The sequence below is a fragment of the Ammodytes marinus genome, assembly GCF_949987685.1.
Source record: "Ammodytes marinus genome assembly, chromosome: 2".
Lineage (NCBI taxonomy): Eukaryota > Metazoa > Chordata > Actinopteri > Uranoscopiformes > Ammodytidae > Ammodytes > Ammodytes marinus.
Window position 1 is genome coordinate 20123341 of NC_137231.1, and position 19964 is coordinate 20143304.

The window sequence follows — 19964 nt, forward strand, 5'->3', positions numbered from 1 at the left end:
GGTTAGATATTAATTTTAGGTATTGATGTAGGCTATCCTTGAAAAAAGACAGCCTACTAACTTGAAGCAAACGGTTGCAGTATGCTGCATGATAACTGATAGCTAACTTACATAAAATGTTAAAGCTGCTCAACTGGAGTGTTAGCTCACCTGAAGCTGTTTTACCATTAAAAGTGATGTTGCTCAATGAAATTGTTAGCTAAGCTGAACCAAATAGTTTTTATTGTTAAACTGATATAAGCTCATTTCAACTGTTAGCTTATCTGAACCAATTTCTTTTAATTGCTTATTTTAACAGTTTTAACTGGCTTACCGCCAAACTCTTCATATGAACCCCACAAAACTGCAGCCACTGAGCTAAAATTATCCATCTACTTACTTCTGCCAACAGAAAAAAGCTGGAGGCAGTAAAGACAAATAATACAGACTTGAAACATCTTAAAATGTCGGGTCCTCATGTTAGATGGGGACCCAGTGTCCCTTAATTATGGAGTTACATGGCAACCTACTACAGCTGTTCCCTCTGGGGTTATAAAAGTTATAAATATTACAAAATGTGCATAGCATACTTTGTCAATACATCAGTGAACATTCTTCTCATCGTTTGCACACATGGCCCCGCTATGCTGCGGTACAGAGTGGAACTGCTCTAATCTCTTTTGTAAACACAGTTGTGGTGGTTGGGTGTGTGTGTGTGTGTGTGTGTGTGTGTGTGTGTGTGTGTGTGTGTGTGTGTGTGTGTGTGTGTGTGTGTGTGTGTTTGTGTGTGTTTGTGTGTGTGTGTGTGTGTGTGTGTGTGTGTGTGTGTGTGTGTGTGTGTGTGTGTGTGTGTGTGTGTGTGTGTGTGTGTGTGTGTGTGTGTGTGTGTGCATTTGTGTGTGGGTTTGTGTGTGTGTGTGTGTCCCAAAGAGCCCAAGAGGAGAAACAGACCACTAACTCACAGTTCATTCTCTACACGAGGAAAGAGCAGAACTGCCTTTATACCTTTCTCGCACCTCACTATCCCTCCATCTTCCTTGTATCTTTCACTACCTCCTACATCAGTCTGCCCCAGGGCAGCTGTGGCTACTCTCGTAGTTTACCACCACCGGTATGACTGTGTGTGAACGAATTGAACCGCAGGAACCCTGTAAAGCGTCTTTGAGTGCCTAGGCAATAAAGCGCTATATAAAACCTATCAATTATTATTATTAATTATTATTACATCTCTAGCTATCCTTCCACTTTTTGACTTTCCCTCATGTCCCCCTGCGTTTTGATGTCCCTCAGTCTCATCCATTAATGTCTCCATGTCTCTCCATGTCCATGTCTTTCACCCCCAGTGAATGAACGCAGGACTTGGCCGGCTGTCTGCAGCCTCCCGTGTAACGTGTAAATCAACAAGTGCATCTGCGTCTGTATATTCCCTGGTGTTAAAGGGAGGAAGTTGGAGGTTGCAAAGGATCTACGGTGAGGGTCTTCTGACTGCTTTACCTTCTGTAACTGCAGTTGTGCCTCGTTAATGAGAAACATCAAAAAGTTATCGAATGCTAAGGCTTAAAGGCCAGCATTAAAACAAAAAAAGAGAAAGAAAAGAAAATCAAAGATAAAAGAAAATAATTTGGAGAGAAGCTTGGCTAACATTAGTGCTATAAACATTGACCATACTGATATGGGTTTACTCAAAGTTATTAAAAAGAGGTGGATGATCATTAAAAATATGATATTTGAAACACATGAAAGTGACTGTGCCATATTTACCAAGATAAAACATAACATTTAACAGATTCAATTTACTGTTTACTGTAGACCACCTGTTTTTCAAGTGCATTGCTGTGCTCCTTCCTCCTATTTCTCATACCCTTTAACCAATTTATATTGTGTATTTATTGGACATTTCGATTTTATTTTTTGTAAATACTTTATATAAAATAAATGTTTGGCCTTGTTTATGTTTTGTTTCGAGTATTTAATTAAATAGTTATTCCTCACCAACTAAGTCAAAGTTTTGTGAACTTCTTTCCAAAACTGCTTATATCTGAAAAGGGAGATGCATTACTGTGCATTTGTGTTTACCTAAAAAAAAAAAAAAATCTGATAAACATTTGTATTAGAGGAATACGTACTACAATGTAACATACACACAGATAAACACACTGATACAAACAGGCTCATAAGCACTGCATCCTTATCATCTAACACAATCCACATCCATATGCTAAACTCCGGCCAAATGGAAAGAACAACACTGCAGTGTGCCAGGAATTGACATACCACCGACGAACCATATGTGTATCAGTGATTCTTGAGAAGTGGGACAAAACAGGGTGCGATGTTGAAAAATACAAACCCTATGTTTAGGCAAATTAAATTACATGTACAGTATGTATCCAACATTTACAAAGCTACTGAGCTAAGCTTTGACACAACCTCCCAGCTTTTGTCCTTTTTATCAAAATGGGATTTTTACCTTGCCATTCCTTAACAAAATGGGCTTTTTAGCTTAACATTCCTTATTTTGTGTCAACACCGTCAGACACCAAAAACACAAATTAATTTTCCCTCAATTTATGCTAGACCCATGAGATGTATAGTGATCACAAATATTCACCAAGACTGACAGAGGCCACACAAAATATTTTCAAAATGTATATGAATATAAATTATTTTTGACATCTGACAGTGTTGACATATTTAACGTTTCTTAAACAGAACAAATGGAGTTTTCCTAGTAGCCATTTGGTTTTTCTGTTGATGATAGGTGCTAGTATGAACTACTTCAGGAAAATAAAATGATCGAAACATTTCAAATAACTTCAGAAATTGTAAGTCGGTGTTGACGTATCATGGTTGTGACGCAGGACTTTCAAGATAATGTAAAATATTCTAAAACTACAACACTTATCTTATATGTACTCTGCAGAGGTAGAATGTGACAAGAGGTCCTTCACAGTGCCAGCTGCCCCTTATTTTGGCTGATTTTATTACATTTTAATGGATTGTCTGACGGTGGTGACAAAAAGTGTCCCACCACTTTGAAACCATATAAAACATGAATGTGTTGAAGAAAAACAGTTTTTACTGATATGAGAAATTATTTAGTGTTGCTTTTGATGAAAAAAGCACGTTTTAATCATTAAAGTACACTTTTAATAGGTTTTAATGCATCTGGACACACTGCTTTGGATGTCGTGAGAAGATAACAAGTGTCATATATTTGACATAATAGTGATAAAATTTAATTTAAGGGGATAATTGTGCATACATTGTATTCTTAATCCCTAATAACATCTACAATTTTAAATAGTTTTATTTTTAAAGATAACAGCAGTTACATATGGAAGTTGGCCTTTTGTCCCGCTTCTCATAAATCACTGGTATACATAAATCTGCCGCTCATCAGAAAGCTAAAATAATATGGGCTTCCAAACCATGTAAGCAAGCTTGCTCTGTGACAGTTGCTGTGTTTCCTTGTGTTTGGAGAATTCACAGTGTGGAAACAGAAGGAAATTGATTGTTTTGGGTTTGTAAATCGATTTGAGCATGGTTTCACTGTTTATGACCAAATTCATATTGGTTTTGCTTTACTCAATAGTATACAAACGGAAAAAAAACAATAGAGATGTCGCAGAGGAGGAACAGGGCTTCAAAGGGACACAGGCACAAATAGCCACATTCAGACTCACAACAGTTGTTGTTTACACAGAGCCAGACCAGTCCATTGATCCAGAAACTAGAAAGGAAAGTGTTAACACCTTATGGGGGTAAATATTGTATTGGCTCCTGATAAAATCCAAATCTGAGTGTGTGAGAACCCAAAAATACCTACATAAGTATTTACAAGCCTCTGATCCTCAAACGGACATCTGTTTCCCCCCTAAGGTGAATGGACCCTGAAATGGATCTTACTAAGCCAGAAAATGACTCACAGAGCAAAAGCAGTGAGCAAACAGTTCAAACATCTGACTCACAACCCTTATATAACCCCTCTGTAACCTTTCATAATCTACGATGACCCTCTCATGACCCCTCATAGGGCCTTAAAGACCCCCGTCATCGTCTGAGTGAGCAGTGACAGGACTGGTGAAAATTTGATATCTCATGCTCAGTCGCCCTGTATTCATCACATACATCGTTTAGCGCTTACGAAAGTCCACATGCAAGTGTAACCTGCTTGCAAACATGCAGACTTGACACAGACACACACAAACACTGTGATTTATGTTGGCGTATGTGTGAAGGCTACTTTTGTACTGTAATGTAACAAAAAGTTGAGCGAAGAGGGCGGATAATAGCATGTCATGTTTATTTGGCCTATGATTTACTTAACTTATGCCATATGGTGGTAAATGACCTTCATAAAAACACTGAGCAGTGGGCACATTTTGAACAGAGATTAGCTTAACAGGAAATAAAACCCTGACCTCTGAAATGCCTCTGTCACACTCTAACCTTTTAGCTAGACAGAAACAGCCTAAAAACTTCTCTCCACTCTTAGAGGTTAAACTAAAATCCCTACTAGAGGCTACATTGGGTACACTGCAAACATAGAGCTTATAAATTAAATTAAAGTTTTTTTAATTCTGCATTCTCCAACATACATTTAGCTGAAAAGTTAAAGAGGTCCAAATCAGAGAGAAATGATTTAAGCATACAAAGCAATCATTTGATATTTTTGGGAAATTCACTATCCCTTTCTTGCAGAGAGTTAGAAAAGATAGATACTAATTTAATGTCTGTATTGTGAATATAAAGCTGCAGCCAGGGGGCTGATGCTTAGCTCAGCATGAAGACACAAAAAAGGTGGATCCAGCTAGCCTTTCTCTGTCCAAATGAAATCTACCACGCAAGCTGTCAATCAATCTATAATTATCCATTACATATTAATTTGCTGCATGCAGAATAGTCTTTCTGTACAGACAATGTCATTATGGAGAGAGGAATGAAAATGTATCATGAGTTGTATTATGGGAAGTGAACAAAGGCATTTTAGAAGCTTGAGCCTTAGGGACTAAAAGTCATGATATTATATATGTGTTATTATAAATCAACAACAACAACAAAGGGTAAGAGTAGAGCAGGAATAATGAGTTCTCCTCTGTTTAAAGGCTGCTACCTAAACCATGAGTGGTACAGCTGAATATTTGAGCATATGTTTCATACCATATGTTATATTATTTTATCATGTTTTATGTATCCTATGTTTGAGCCTGTGTGCATTCTGTGTTCAACTTGGCCGCACAACATACATTTTCATATGGGGACAATAAAGTTATAGTTTAATTAGTCATTTGTTTTTTCAATATACAAATTAGTTTTTGACCACAAAACATGCTCCCATAATAATTAATATTTCCCAGAAAACCATCAAGTTTAAGTAGGTGTCCAGCTGTTTTTTTCCCCTTCATCTTGTGGGAAGCTCTACGTGACTGTGGCATCACTGTGGGACACGCTTTCCTTTCTGTGTTGTTTTTCTGGCCGCGGTAGATCTCCCATACTGTGGATCCGGCGGATAAATTGTCCTGACACAAAAGAATAACATTAGAGAAACTGTTTTGTTTCATGCCTTATAGCTGAATTATGAGCGAGCTGAAATGGAAAAACCTGCTGTGTGCAAACCGTTCACTCATTGGATCTGATGTTCAACAAAAGATACCCTGATTGCAGCACTTCACACTGTGGCTGCAGCACACACAGGGAACTGTCAACATGGCCTCAAGTCACGCAGGAAGCTGCCATAATGTCTACACAGTGCACCATCATCAAAGGAACCATAACACGGAGGAACCACTGTGTGAGCACAGGCCCCAGAAGCACTGGGAGAGCCAGTGGAAGAAGCTGTCTCTCTCACTCAATCTCTCTCTCTCTCTCTCTCTCTCTCTCTCTCTCTCTCACACACACACACACACTCACACACACACAGAGGAAAAACCTGATTGATCCATGTTTGCATAAGCGTCCGCATCTTTCAAACCCCACAGCCCAGTTTGTAATTATTATGTAAGTATGACATTTGTAGCCTCTCAACCTGAGCCTAGGTTAACCCTGATGACATAACTGTGATACATTATTTTCTCAGATTTGACAAAGCCTTGACAAAGAGCAACATGAGACATGCACAGGCTGAGTCATAGACCCCACAATGAGTAAACTGATCACTATGTGTAAAATCATTGGAGTGCCCCTTGAATGGATGAATTAGCGATTGTGAGCCCTGGGCAGCTGACTGTGTTGAGTGAATGCTGTATCACTACTCTAGATCTGTCGGTGGAAGAGTACGGAATCCAGATGCAAGTTGACGTGGCGGAGATAAGTACGTTTTTATAACAAGCTGAGAAGGAATGACTATGGACCGACAAAAACAGCATGTCCATGGAGGTGAAAATGGGTCACAATTGGTTTGTCAAACTGCATGTCGAGTCAAATCTAGGAGATAACCACATGCAACTTTCAAATGATACTTTTTTACAAGTTCTGAGAATCAAAGGCACATGGCCGACACAAAATGACCTGTGAAAACTAGACAAATGATGCTATTGATGCACATCTAAACATTAATATGAAGTAGATCTGATAGAAAGACACATGTCCGTCCTTCCATCCAGGTGCTGGTTGCTGCACAGATGAATAGTATGAAAAAAAAATGATGTTTCCTTATATACTCTTGTTACAGACACTCTGCCATAACAAGGGTTGAGCTGACATGGCCATGACAATGTAAAGTTGCATGCGCTGTCTGATCTACAATATGTTCTATTTTGATGAGTACTTACAGAAAGTATGTCTGACTGTAAGTACACATCTCTAATACATTTCATACTCTATGCGGACACACAAATGTTGCTCATTCTCCAGCAGACAAAGGATAGACTGAGCTTAACCAAAAACTCAGCGATTATAAATGGCCGCGCTGAATTGGAAATGTCAACAATCCTGTGCAACAAGACACAGTAGTAGCAGTAGAGTTCTTCAAAAACTGAATCCTATTACAACAGTTGCATTATTTCTGTGTGTGTTTGCGCCACGCTCAGACAGAGCTGAAGTGGATTTAGTCTTCAAAAATCTGGAGACAATTAGTTGTGGAACAGAACATCCAAATGCCAGAAGTACTCATGTAGGTCTAAGGGAGACAGATTTCAGCTAGACAATGGTGTTTTGACAGGGAGCCGAGAGAAAGAAAAACAGTGGGGGAAATTATAAGACAGAGCTCGCCTTCTCTCCTCATCTTCCCCCTTTTCTCTCTCTATGCCCCAATTTCCCACATCTGTAGAACAGATTATTCTAGTGGCGGATGGGTGAAGACTCCACATTAACACCTCACTGCTCCACCTACTCCGAATGTCTCTGGTGTGACAGATTAGCTGCTGAAAGCCTGCAACTCAAGGTCAAGGAGCAGGGAAGAAAATAACCTTTTCTAATCTTGGCTTTTTAGGTTTTTGTTGGCACCCAAGAGTCTCTGTCTCGTTTGCACACGAAACATCCACACCGTCACGTAACCTTCCACCTAACATCTCCCCTCTACGAAAAGCCCCATGAGAGAGAGAGATAGACAGAGAGAGAGAGAGAGACAGAGAGAGAAACACACACACACACACACACACACACACACACACACACACACACACACACACACACACACACACACACACACACACACACACCACCTAGGCTCCTGCCCCCCAGCCAGGTCACATTGATGTCCCCTATGTGAGAGCAGTAGCGTACAATGTATTAAAAATTCATGGTGCATGTCTTTGAACGCACTGATCCGTGATAATAACAGGTCCACACAGGCCAAGGGCCACAAGCAACACAGGGGGAACACACACACTACACAATAACAACATAACGTGTAAGGAAGCATATAAATGGGCAAAAAACACGAAAATAAAAACTGATACAAACAAAGGTTTTTTAAGAATAAACGCACGCTAAGTCCTGCAGGTGGACACACACACATTTAAGCCACCATGCAAAAGCCTCAAGGGGGGACAAAGATACACACATCATGATATTAATTTCCCCACACATGCAAGACACACAGTCTTAAGTCTAATACAATAACTTGTATGGATGCCACCTGTCTGTCTGTAAGGGATCTGATAAACACACCAAGGTCTGTCCTGTTACGTTCTTGTAAGTCTCTGTACACATGGTACCAACTTCTCCTTTCCTTCAACTTCCTGCACACACACACACAAACAACCACTCTCACTCACACACACACACACACACACACACACACACACACACACACACACACACACACACACACACACACACACACACACACACACACACACAGGGGTTGCCTTTTCTAATGACGGAAGTTATCCATCACATTTTCATTCCCTCTCTATGCGGAGGCCCTTGCCATCACCTCATAACATCTGCCAAAACATTTCTCTCACGCTTGCTGCACTGACCAGTTTCAAACATCCCCCTCAAAACATCTTCATATTAACTGTATTGACACAATGTCCAATCCGAAGGGTTAAACCTCAGACTGAGACATGTGAATGTTTGGTAATTTTGCTTGAAAAATTGCCTGAACAATCAATTGATTATCCTTACAGTTGACAATTTCTGTCTGACTAATCAATTAAACGGGTAGTTGATTAAGCCCTTAAGCTTAAGCATTGTGTAAACAAACCATTGCTTAATTGAATTTTTTTCTAATTGTACAGCAACTTCAATGATGCTTTTCAAAAGGGATATGAGCAACAACTCCTTGGCCAGATGCAAAGGGAATACACCAAGTGTCTTAGGGAAAAAAAGGCTGCAAGGTGACGAATCAAAAATCTTTAAGGACACTTCCTGAAGGTCTGACTTTAAGATAGTGCTGGAACAAAATGATCTGTCTATGTTTGATAGATCATGTCATGTACACTTACGAGAAAACTAGAAAAAATACACAAACAAGAGATAAATAAAAACAGTGTTTGGGTGCAGGGCGCCGGTAAAGTGGAACAACATGTGTGAATCGGAGAAAGATGAACTTTTCATCATAAATCAACACCACCGTGTCCAACGAGAGCATCTGAATTCAGAAAACAGACATCTCTTTTTTGGAGAGATCCTTTGGGTCTGTGAATACAGCATAATGTTTCACAAGACAGTTTGGCAAACGCTGGATCAGGGCTGATTATGTAGTGGGGTTACAAAGAGATTTTTCTTCACAAGCTATTCTAGAGTGAACCACAATCCTGGTTTGGATTGTACACAGATTGCCAAAGGTTATTTGGATCAAATCTCTGGATTGTATATAAATGAAATAGAAAAACCAACCCTGCAGGCCAACATGCTTAGTTCATTGGAAACAGGTACAATGAAGAGCGCTATGGACCCCGACATGAAGAAAGCATTGTGGAGAGACTTACTCGACTTCCTGTTTGTGTCCTCATTGCCAACTTTGTCTCGGCCAAATGATTTGCAGTAAATGCTCCTGCCAGAGTTTTATGGGTTTTGGCTGATAAGTGAAACTTTAATCCTCTAATGTGATCAGTAAAAAATAGGATAAATCAGACTGACACAAATGGGAACTATGTGCACAATTCTTTTGATAAAATAAGTGTTCGCCGAAACCATTATCAAACTGAAGTCAAATTCATAAATGTAACAGAGCTATAAACATACTGTAACTCACAGCCTATTGGGATTTTAGAGTAACAATAGTGGGAATAGATCAATAAAAGGCTGCTCATTTGAAATGTATTCAAAAGCTGACAAGAATATGCAAATCATTTTTTATCTAATGTCTCACGTTCCATCAAAGGGTATTGGAACCAGTATTCCTAATTTGCCCAATGTTTTACCTTTAAATGACTCTTAAATGAATGCTATCAATTCTAAGAGAAGGCTTTTACTTTTAGGTGTGTTGGCTGTGAAATAGTTATCACCAATGCTGCAAATGCAAGTACCTTGTCTAAGGCTCTTGAAAGTTACATTATACTCATACAAACCAGGGAACTGTTAACAATGATCATTGATTGTACAAAATAAAAAGTTGATCACAAAAAAATTAAATATGGAGGTTGTTAATGCTGTTATTTGTTAGTCAATCCTTCCTACATTAAGGAACAAGAAATGCTAAATTTGACAAAAACCTAAATAGAAAGGTCATTGTTACGCTTCTAGCGTCAAACAAGCAACCTGAACAGAGTTATAGCAACCAGTGGTGTATGCTGCCTTCTAGTGGCTTTGGGACAACAAGGCTGTCTATTAAGGTACAATGTGACTGCAGCGAGGAAGGACTGGTGTAGCTCAAAGTGCAACAAACACATTTTGAAAGAATTGACTGACTAAAATGGATTTCATTGTTGAAAGTGAAAGTGGTGAAAAACTTTATTAATAACAAAACTTACTCTTTTTTTTTAAATTACACAAAACAGACACAAGCACAGGGAAATATGGAAAAACCACAAAAGGACAGACATCAAAAAAACTCCAACATCACCAAGCTATTTACAATGCATCTGTGAGGGCAAAAGCACATTAAACAGTTTTGAAAAAGTGTATGAATTATAACCTTAGATTAACAGAAAGGAGGATTTTATCACGGTCAGATTAAGAACACTAATGATTTGAGTGAATATACTTTGTTCCTCTTTATGAGCGGTTTGCTTTGGACTTGAAGCTCTTCAAAATGTCCTGCAGCTCCTGTACGGCAGCATCTTCCTCTTCTCCAGACTTGGAGAGGATACGGTGAACTCTGTTATACATGTCCTCCTGAAACTTCTGTTGTAGAAGAACCACAGAAGCAAACAGGTTATATTACCCACAATGTACTAGAATCATATAAATACAGCTAGATATACCGTGATAATAATAATGTTGCTACCAGGCCATGCATGCTTAGAAAAGCACTAAAATACATTATATATCTTTGGATTAACCTAGCCATGTTTATTTCATGTATTTTAAACAATGAAATATTTTCTGCATGGAAACCTCAAGTAATTGAGTCAATGATGGCTTAAGCCATGTTTGTGCTTGGGAAAAAAATTGCTTTTTCTACTTCATTGATACATAATACTGTTCTGATTGCTACAACAGATTCATACTTTGTGTTAGGAGAAGTCTGTGTATACCTAGACTGAGTAAATTTTCCCCTTTTTCTTTCTCTGAAGAATGCCCAAAATATAGATTCTTCCTAAAACTAGGAGGGACATATTCAGACTTGTAAAAAAGTAAGTTACCTCTGTGTCTGACAAGTGGTTAGTGGCTGTGGTAAATACAGATGCCAGGTTGTTGGCTACTGTTCGTCTCTCCTCATTGGTCTCCTGCAGCACAAGGTGGTATCTGAAGAAGAGACAAATACAACGGCTTTTTTAAGCATTATTATATTGTTTGGAGAGAACGTAAAAGGTCACCTCATGCACTTTGTTTCGAAAAATGTGAATAAATAAGGCAGAGCTATTAAGTTGAAACGGTAGTAAATAATAATGGTTCCTCACTCCTGCTGTGCAGCCGTCAGTTGTTGCACAGCCTCGTCGTAACCATAATTAACCTTCTTCTCGAGAAGCTTACGATGGTTCTCCACATTCTCAAACTCATCTTCCCAGTCTTTTTCCTCACGGGCCAGCTCCTGTACAGACACAAACACATAGGGAACTATTTTTAGTACTTGTATCAAGCATTTTCTCAATGTCACTAACAGGTTAAAATGTGATCTTATTCGAGATTTCAGCTCAATAGACAAATAGGTCAGAAATTAACTGACACTACCAATATATATATATATATATATACATATATATATATATATATAGTCTGCATTCAGTTAGGTCTGCTCCATTTGTGCCATTCGGTAGATGCCATCTGGTGCATGTAGTAAAAACCCACACAAGCAAACTGATCTACATGGGCTATACCTGCATGTCAGAATCCAACCGTTCATCGAGCTTTCGAATCTGCTCTCTCATCTGCTTCAGGTCATTGGACTTGTCCATGATGTTAGAATTGACCTAAGACGAAGACAAAAAAAAAAACACACACAACCGTTACTAATGTCACACTAGAAACCAGACTCACATGTAAAACTAAAACTTCTAAACATTAGATGTTCACAAGATCTGAGCTGTGACAGATTTTGGTCATGCAGCTTCTCGAACAATAACAATGTACAAATGTTTTTTGCACAGATGCACTTTGGTAATAGCGTCTGTCAGTACAAGGCAAAAGGGTAAGTAGTGCAAATTAATAACAATTGTGTCACCTGTTCACAAGATTCCTCCAGACTGAGTTTCATGTTGGTTAATCGACTGGTCTCCTCCTCCACATCACCGACCAGCTTTCTCAGGAGCATCTACGTCACAAAGCATAGGTCAGAACAAGAACACAGGATAGCAAAATCTATCACCACACTCAATAAATGAATGTCCGCTCTTATACAGATTCAAATGTTTGTGAGTAAACGGGATTATTAGCTGGTACCTGTGTCTGCGTTTTATGCTGAACCATGCTGCCAGCTCCACATTCAAACGGCCTGATCTCAAAATCGTGACCACAGGCGTTCTCTGCGGACAGTGGGATCAGCTTCAGTTTACGTGCCAGCTTGTGGTACTCGGTTTGCCTCAACTCCGTCTGGGATGGAAGGAAACAACAGGACAGACACAGGAGGGGAAAGGAGAAAACAAGTCAAAATGTATTCCAACAGATGATTAGCAATCTACACCTACTGCAAATGCTTAGTGAACATTTTTTTTTCTTTTTAAACACAAACAATGTTCAAACCAAATGGTTATATTGTTGCTCCTCTTTGCATTCATACTAGGGTTGGTCGATATGACCTAAATATTTTTTAATCACAGTATTTCTTATGTATATAACGGTGAAGGTATTACTTTTTTTGTGTAGCATGTTAGCCTATTTTGGGAGTAAGTTCCCTGGCCTATCTCGTTATATAAATACATTTTATATGTTGGTAATAAAATTGCCTCAGTATAATTTTCCAAAAGAGAAATGGAAGTTTCATACATTCTGAACACAGCTGGACAGGCTGCGGCTCGGAGATAGAAATGATCCCCGGGATACTCGTCTACGTGTGAGCGAACACCGACAAGTCTCTTACCAATAGATTTAACACCATTACGCGCCCCACACACATCCTGCGTCTACCTCTGGAGCGCGTCGCGTTACCTTACTGCTGCCTCTCTCTGACTTTTCTCGGACACACATGCAACGTCTCAGCAGCTGCTGCTGCAGCGCTGCTTCTAAAAGCCCTATCTTTCTACATAGAGTTTTCATAGATAATTCCCATTAAAAATGAAGTTCTTTCATGTCATCTATGATGCATATGATTTATATTGAGTCTGGACAGTAATCCGTGCGCCCCATTGCCATTTTTTTTAGCCATATTTTCGCTTGTTGGAAGTTTTATTTCGAAGGGGACACACCAGGAAATGGTGAAACTACAGCGAAAGCTGCCAGTATGAAGTCAATATGACTCTCAGCAGAGTATTTCAAAAATCACTTTACTGATTTATACGGGAGAGAGAGAGGGGGGTGTGGTCGGGGAAGAAGAAGGCCGTAGACACAGATAGAGCAACGGAAAACTGTTGCGCTCATCATGATCTTTTTTATTTCTTCACTATATTGGATCTCTATATGTGTCATTTATCCAAAAATGAAATGCCAGAACTAATTGAAAATTAGGTTTTAAATCCCTCGGATTTTGATTGCACAATTAAATCGTGAAATAAAGGGATTATTTGCGTATACGACTGAGGGATGTTTTATTTTGAAATAAACACACCGGGTAAACGTGTAACTAGAGTGAATGCTGCTGGTATGACTGTCAGCAGAGTATTTCTCTATCAGTTAAAGCACAGAGACGCGCTGCTCTCAGAAAAAAATAGGCGAGCCTCCTGAGGTGAAGGGGAGCGTCGCTGCAGACGTGCCTCCGACGCGCCTCAGCAGTGCGTCTGAGGTTGGATGTGTGCTCGCTCTACGTTGATTTCACAGTCTGTGACCAAAAGTCAGACGCAGACGCGAGGTAGACGCGCAGTAGAGGTAGGATGTGTGTGGGGCGCGTTAGGCTAGTGTGTTAGAAATTAACCTCAGCTGCTGCACTGAAGCAGCACAGGCGTCTCTGTAGCTCTTCACTGTCAGACGTACACTCTGTGCTAGGGGTGTGCACGTGTACACAGGTAAACGGTTAGTAAATCATAACTGTTTAGGAAAAATCAATAAACGAAAACCTTTTTTTCTCATGTTTGGAAAATGACTAACACAACATTAATTGTGTTTGGTTACATGATTTTTAATTTCACTTTAGTTTTCATCTCCGTGTCAAACAGCCGATAGGCTGAACCGTCAGCGGGACTACAAACAGATCATCACTAGGAGTTATGATCACTTCGAAGTCAAAAAGCAAAATTATGAAATAAAGATATCTCTGCCTCTCTCTGTTTCTCTCTCAACTGCACACTGTCACTTTGACAGCATCGGCAAAAAAAAAAAAAGACGACACCCTCCCCCCCATATGAAACGGTTAAATGTGTACATGAAAAATGTTGTAAAAGTTCACACCCCTACTCTGTGCAAAATGAGTGAGCTGCGCTTAACCAAAATGCGTGACTGTTTATGACGTCATGCCGCTATCGAGAAATCCATATCATGGTGCGACGTCCCACCGGTGACGACACCGGTATACCACCCACCCCTCATACATACTAGATGCAGAAACCATACCTTCTCTTTAATTTTGGCCAGAGCGATCTCCTCATTCCACTTGAGTTGTTCAGCATCTCCCAGAGACTTGCTTAGACCGGAGATGGTCTGCTGGAGTTCCGTCTTCTCTCTGTTGATCTTCTCTACGTCAGCTGGGGTATACTTCTGGTTCTGCAGGCGGAGTTGCAGTTCACTTTGCTCATGTTTAAGAGTCTCCAGGTGACTGGCTGCAGAAAGACATGAGAAAAAAAATCCAAGATGTGTGTGAAATCAGATCCAACCCTCTTTCCAGATTCATAAGAAATGTTCAAAGCTGACGTAAAAGCCCTAATGATCTTCCTGAAGATATAACAGTTTATTTAAACAAACGTGGTGAGCTACTTTTTACCTGAAAATGTTAAAAATGTAATGTTTATTTAAAATGTTTTTAGAACTTAATTAATAATTCCAGTCACATGGTGCACAGTGATGACTGCCGCGGTTACACTTCATTGCCCATATTTACCAGTGGTCTCCAGCTCATCGTTCAGTTCTGCCGCTTTGCCCTGCTGGTTGGCTATAAAGACGTCCTGGCTGCTTCGAAAAGTCTGGAGTTTCTTCAGATCTGCCTGAACGCGCAGCTTTTCCATTCTCTTGGTCATAAGACGGTCCTATCCACAGAAAATGACACAATTAAGATGTTTCCTAATACGGACACAACTCAAATTGAGTGCAATATTGGAGCCCAATGCCTCAACATATTTCAGCTAAATCTTAAAAACACCTTTGCACGCCTTAGTCAAACATATCTCTGTTTCATTTTCAGACAAATTGTTTGTTTGATCATTTTCAGGTATTCACCATTTCAACTTAGAATACATGCAGTACATTTGAACTCACTTTACTTAAAAAGAATGGCAAAACGGATAAGTTTAAAAATATATATATATTTATCTAATTTGTACAAGTGTCAGTATGAAAGTCTTCTGACCGTCTGGTTTTCCTTCTCCAGTTGTTGGACTTGGTCACTGAGCATTCTATGCTTCTCCTCCGTGGAGGCCAGCAGGGCTTCGTCAACCTTGTAAAGCGTCTCTGTGAAGACAAATGCACGTCTTCAATTATTTTCCAATATCAAAATGTATATATAATATATACAGCTTCCGAAAAAATTAAGAGACCAGTCTGGATTTTTCTTAAATCTTCACCTCTACATAACTTATTGAAAATGCTCTTAATGGCAAAAAATGTATTAGAATTTGGTAGATATGTTGTCAGTAGTTTATATTATAGAACCAAAATGTTCATTTTACTCAAAAACATGTCTATAAATAGTAAAATGAGAGACACTTAACATTTGGAGTGGTCTCTTATTTTTTCCAGAGCTGTATATATATATATATATATATATATATATATATGTAGAGAGAAAGAGAGAGTGATAGAGAAACACGTGAATTAAGATTATTCTGGAATACACATAGAAAATGATTTATTTAAAAAAAAGCTCATTTGACAGGAATATGGTGTGCTTACTAAGTTTAATGTCAAATTCTTCCTCCTCATCATCAAATGTGTCATCACCCTGCATGAACTTGAAGTATGTCTCCCCTGTGGAGTCTAGGCAGAGCTGCACAGGAACACAGAAGTGAAAGACAGTATATTAGTGAAAAGAAGATAAACCAACAGTCCATACATGTTACAAAATAAGAGGAACCGTAATCATGTTCAATTCTGCTGAGGACACTGACTCTGGTTAACAATACAGACAGAGATCACCTGAATGACTTTATAATATGCAGCATCACTATAAAGAAAAAACAGTTAGTAGCCATGCAACAAGAATATCTTAAATTTGATTCCAGCAACAAATGTACAGTACATCCACATCAACAAATGCATTGTTTAGTAGTAGAGTGTTTATGGCTCATGGTTGCTGTTTAAAGAAGTCAAAGTACCTTATTAAACTCATCCCCTTCCTCGATATAGTCACCACCATCACAGAAGTCAGTGCCCAGCCGCTCCTGATTAACCGAACTCCAGTTCATCTGACACAAAGAATAAGCACAAAGCTGCTTTTAACAACAACAAAAAAAAACTATATACCGGTAATGGATTTCTTTGTGCCGTTTTTTTTTGTTACATTCTTTAAAGATTTGCTTTTCACCTTGTTATCAATTAGCCACATGAGAGCACCAAGGGCCTGAGGCCAGGTATGAGGAGCTCCAACAGAATACATTGAACTCTTGGAGAGAACAAATGGATACCTTGAACCAGAAACAGGGAGAGAAATCAAGATAAAGACAGTCAACAATCTTTCAGAAGAGGAGCCAACATGGAGGCTCAAATAAGGTACTTACACATTAGTCTTTATTTATTTTCTCTGTATGAATGAAAACAAATACTCGTACAATAATACAATATTTACCCCAGGGCTTTCAGGATAGCTGGAACCTCCTCCTCAACTTTTGAGTTTGGCATCTCAAAGGTTGGGTCTAGCTGGCGGTAGATGAATTCAAACATCTTCACAAACTCCTTGGTAGGGGGAGACTGGAGGATCTTGACTGACAAAGCGCCAGGGTAACCCTGCTCTGTCAAGAACTACAGGAGATATAAGAGACAAGGTCAAGCTGGATGGATAGACCTTTGCACTGCCACTAATACAGAAAAACTTTTTTGGATACAACCACTAAGGTGCACCAAAGTGATTGTCACATCCTAGAGAGTGGGTTTAATGTATTGAACATAAAGGGTGTAGAAAAGTTAAAAAAAAACATATTTGTGTGTGTATATACATGACAGACGGAGAAATCAAGTGCTTTACCACATTCAGCTGTCTAATACATTGCTGAACAAAAGATTTGTCATGCAGCGGTCTGGTGTCTTTCATCTTCTCAGTTGCTCGAAACCCGGCCATGAGGCTGTTGCGAGGCATGCTGGCTCCACTAGTGCTGATGGAAAAATATTAAACACACCACCAAAACGTCAAATATCCATTTTGTTAATTGGAAAGAAAAGTATGCGTTTTTCCCAGTTACATTTGCACGTAAATAATTGCACTGTGGAGGTATTGTAATGGAAGAGGAGAGCAAAACAGACAGTCATTCAAAAGTCAAAAGACACTATTTTCATAATCTAAGTACATTTTTACCACATGTATCCTGTGAATGAGTTTACCTTCTACACGTTGTAACATAACGAGTATAGACTATACATTCCAGTAGCTTGTTTTTTTTAAATGTTACTTCCACCGTATTGTACTTGTTACATTTCATTGCTGCATATTGACTGTTTGTTTAAAGTATTTTAGAGTTGTTTTTCTCAATTCTATGTGATGCAGATCTTAATGCACATTTGTCATTTTATTAAATATTATTTACATACCGGCCACCAAAGAAGCTGGTCCGCCTTTCGGGGTTCCCAGACTGCGGTTTGGAAACGCTGAGCTTTCCAAATGAAGGCTGTTTACTGTAAAGAAAGAAAAATTACTTCTACTCAGCACTTCCTGACTTTTACATTTAAACAAGCTACATTAATCCTTTCTTCATTCATCCTCACACACATTCACAAATACAGACAACCACATGCCAAAATTATTCCAAACTTTCAGGCTCTTATTAAAAAGGTGAAGTAAGCGGTTTATTTATTTTAATATAAGTGTTAAATCGCTCTTTATTCATACAGTGATCACTTACATAATGTGCGCGTTTCATATAGCCGATCTCTCTGTGCTCAATTTTTGTGTGTCTGTCACTACACCTATAGGGAATAGTATGAAAGTATACCCAACACTGTACACTCTACAATGTGCAGTCCAAACTAAGCTTTGAATATGAGAATTAAGTGTAAGGTTTTAATTCAGGGTTCCTGCTGCAGGGAAAGTTCAGTATTTTTAGATTTTCAGATTATGCTGATCTGTGTGATGTTGTGCGAGAGGCATTTGTAAATCATTATTGTTAAAGAGATACGAAATCGTAGCCCTATGTCTTGAAACATTTTAGAGACGTTTGAGAAAGTGATTGAAGAGATTTAAATACCAAGTAACGACTTATTGTTATTTTCAATTAACTTTAAAGAAGGACCTTTAAAGAAGTGTTATTGATTTACTCAAGCAGGAATCATGTAACTGTTGTGTGGGTCTGGTTGCTAGTATGTTATTATTAGCCTACAACCGCAAATGTGCCTAATACATAAGTGGACTGATGGCACATGGGAAATGTATTTATTCTGACTGAACTATAATGTCTGAATGTAGAAAGAAAAAACAATCTTTAAACCAACCTCTGGGGCGTTGTATACGCCATGCTCATCCTATTGCTGTCTTGCACTCGCATAGGCAGATCCGATGGTCTGCCAGTCACTCGACTCATCCTTCCACTGCACACAATTTACCATACAATAAACAAGTATACTTTTTTAACGTCACTCTGTTTTATACAGTCCCACAAAATTCACACATCTACTTATTTCTGCGAAAATGGGCTAGCTAACATTTACACAAAGCCCGTCATCTCTGCGTTTGTTTTTAAGCAGTAATTTAGCTAAATTACCGATGCAGTTTCTTGATCACTGCGTGAAATAACTGAAAATAACCCAACACGCAGAATAAATCATATCCCAGCTTAATATAAAAAAAATCTTTAGTAAGTAGTAGTTATGATTACGTTTGGTAACATCCTCTACTCTACATTAACGGTAACAAGAGTTATCTCGCTGCGGCTAATGTTAAGCCACAATAAGGGCGATATCTTAGCACAGTTTCCAATACCATTAAATTTCGTCTGAATGTTGTTTGCTTCTTATCATTATTCAAACAAATAATCTTAAAGTAGGTTTTAAGACGTACCGCTCCATGTTTTGTCGGTGAGGAAAAAGCTAATGTTTTCAAAAAAGAATCTAACGTCCGCTTCGAACGGGCCCCCGCCAAAAGTTTGTATACCAGACTACGGCGAGCCGTGTAGTCCAGAAACATATCGAAACGCGCATTAGAAAAAAGTCTGGCTCATCCGATTAAATTACATTGAACTACTCTTTACCCGTGGATATGTGCAGTGCAACTACATGACAATGTTGGGATGTTCGTGTGGTTAAAATTGTTGTGAAGATCAGAGGCAACTATTGTATACGCAATCTTGTCTTGGGCGACCGTGGCTCAGGTGGCCAATGATCGAAGGGTTGGCGGTTCGATCCCCGCTCTGCCACCTGTGTGGTTGTTGTGTCCCTGGGCAAGACACTTCACCCACCTTGCCTCGTGTGAATGTGTATGACTGCTGTATGTTTGAGATGGTGCTTGTAAAGACTGAACCTTTACGGGATGCCCCTTTATGTCCATTCAC

General features: G+C 39.1%; 1 protein-coding gene across 1 annotated transcript; it reads right to left on the reverse strand.

Annotated features, from left to right (window-relative positions):
• Positions 1 to 10305: 10305 nt before the first annotated feature.
• ndc80 (NDC80 kinetochore complex component) lies at positions 10306 to 19549 on the reverse strand. The gene is made up of 17 exons (XM_080046404.1): positions 19475 to 19549; positions 18910 to 19005; positions 18013 to 18096; positions 17453 to 17579; positions 17057 to 17229; positions 16796 to 16895; positions 16587 to 16676; positions 16165 to 16258; positions 15623 to 15723; positions 15158 to 15302; positions 14674 to 14879; positions 12415 to 12564; positions 12197 to 12286; positions 11853 to 11945; positions 11436 to 11566; positions 11178 to 11280; positions 10306 to 10716 (listed from the first exon to the last, which is right to left on the reverse strand). Exons 1-17 carry the CDS (start codon positions 19480 to 19482, stop codon positions 10588 to 10590), a joined length of 1920 nt encoding a protein of 639 aa, XP_079902530.1. The 5' UTR covers positions 19483 to 19549; the 3' UTR covers positions 10306 to 10587.
• Positions 19550 to 19964: the final 415 nt, after the last annotated feature.

Excerpts from the sequence above, each read along its gene's own strand:
- ndc80 (XM_080046404.1), bottom strand. Across the intron at positions 16,896-17,056 it reads GCTATCCTGAAAGCCCTGGG|GTATCCATTTGTTCTCTCCA; the intron begins GTAAATATTGTA and ends TTCTGGTTCAAG. Across the intron at positions 16,259-16,586 it reads AAGGGGATGAGTTTAATAAG|CTCTGCCTAGACTCCACAGG; the intron begins GTACTTTGACTT and ends GTTCCTGTGCAG.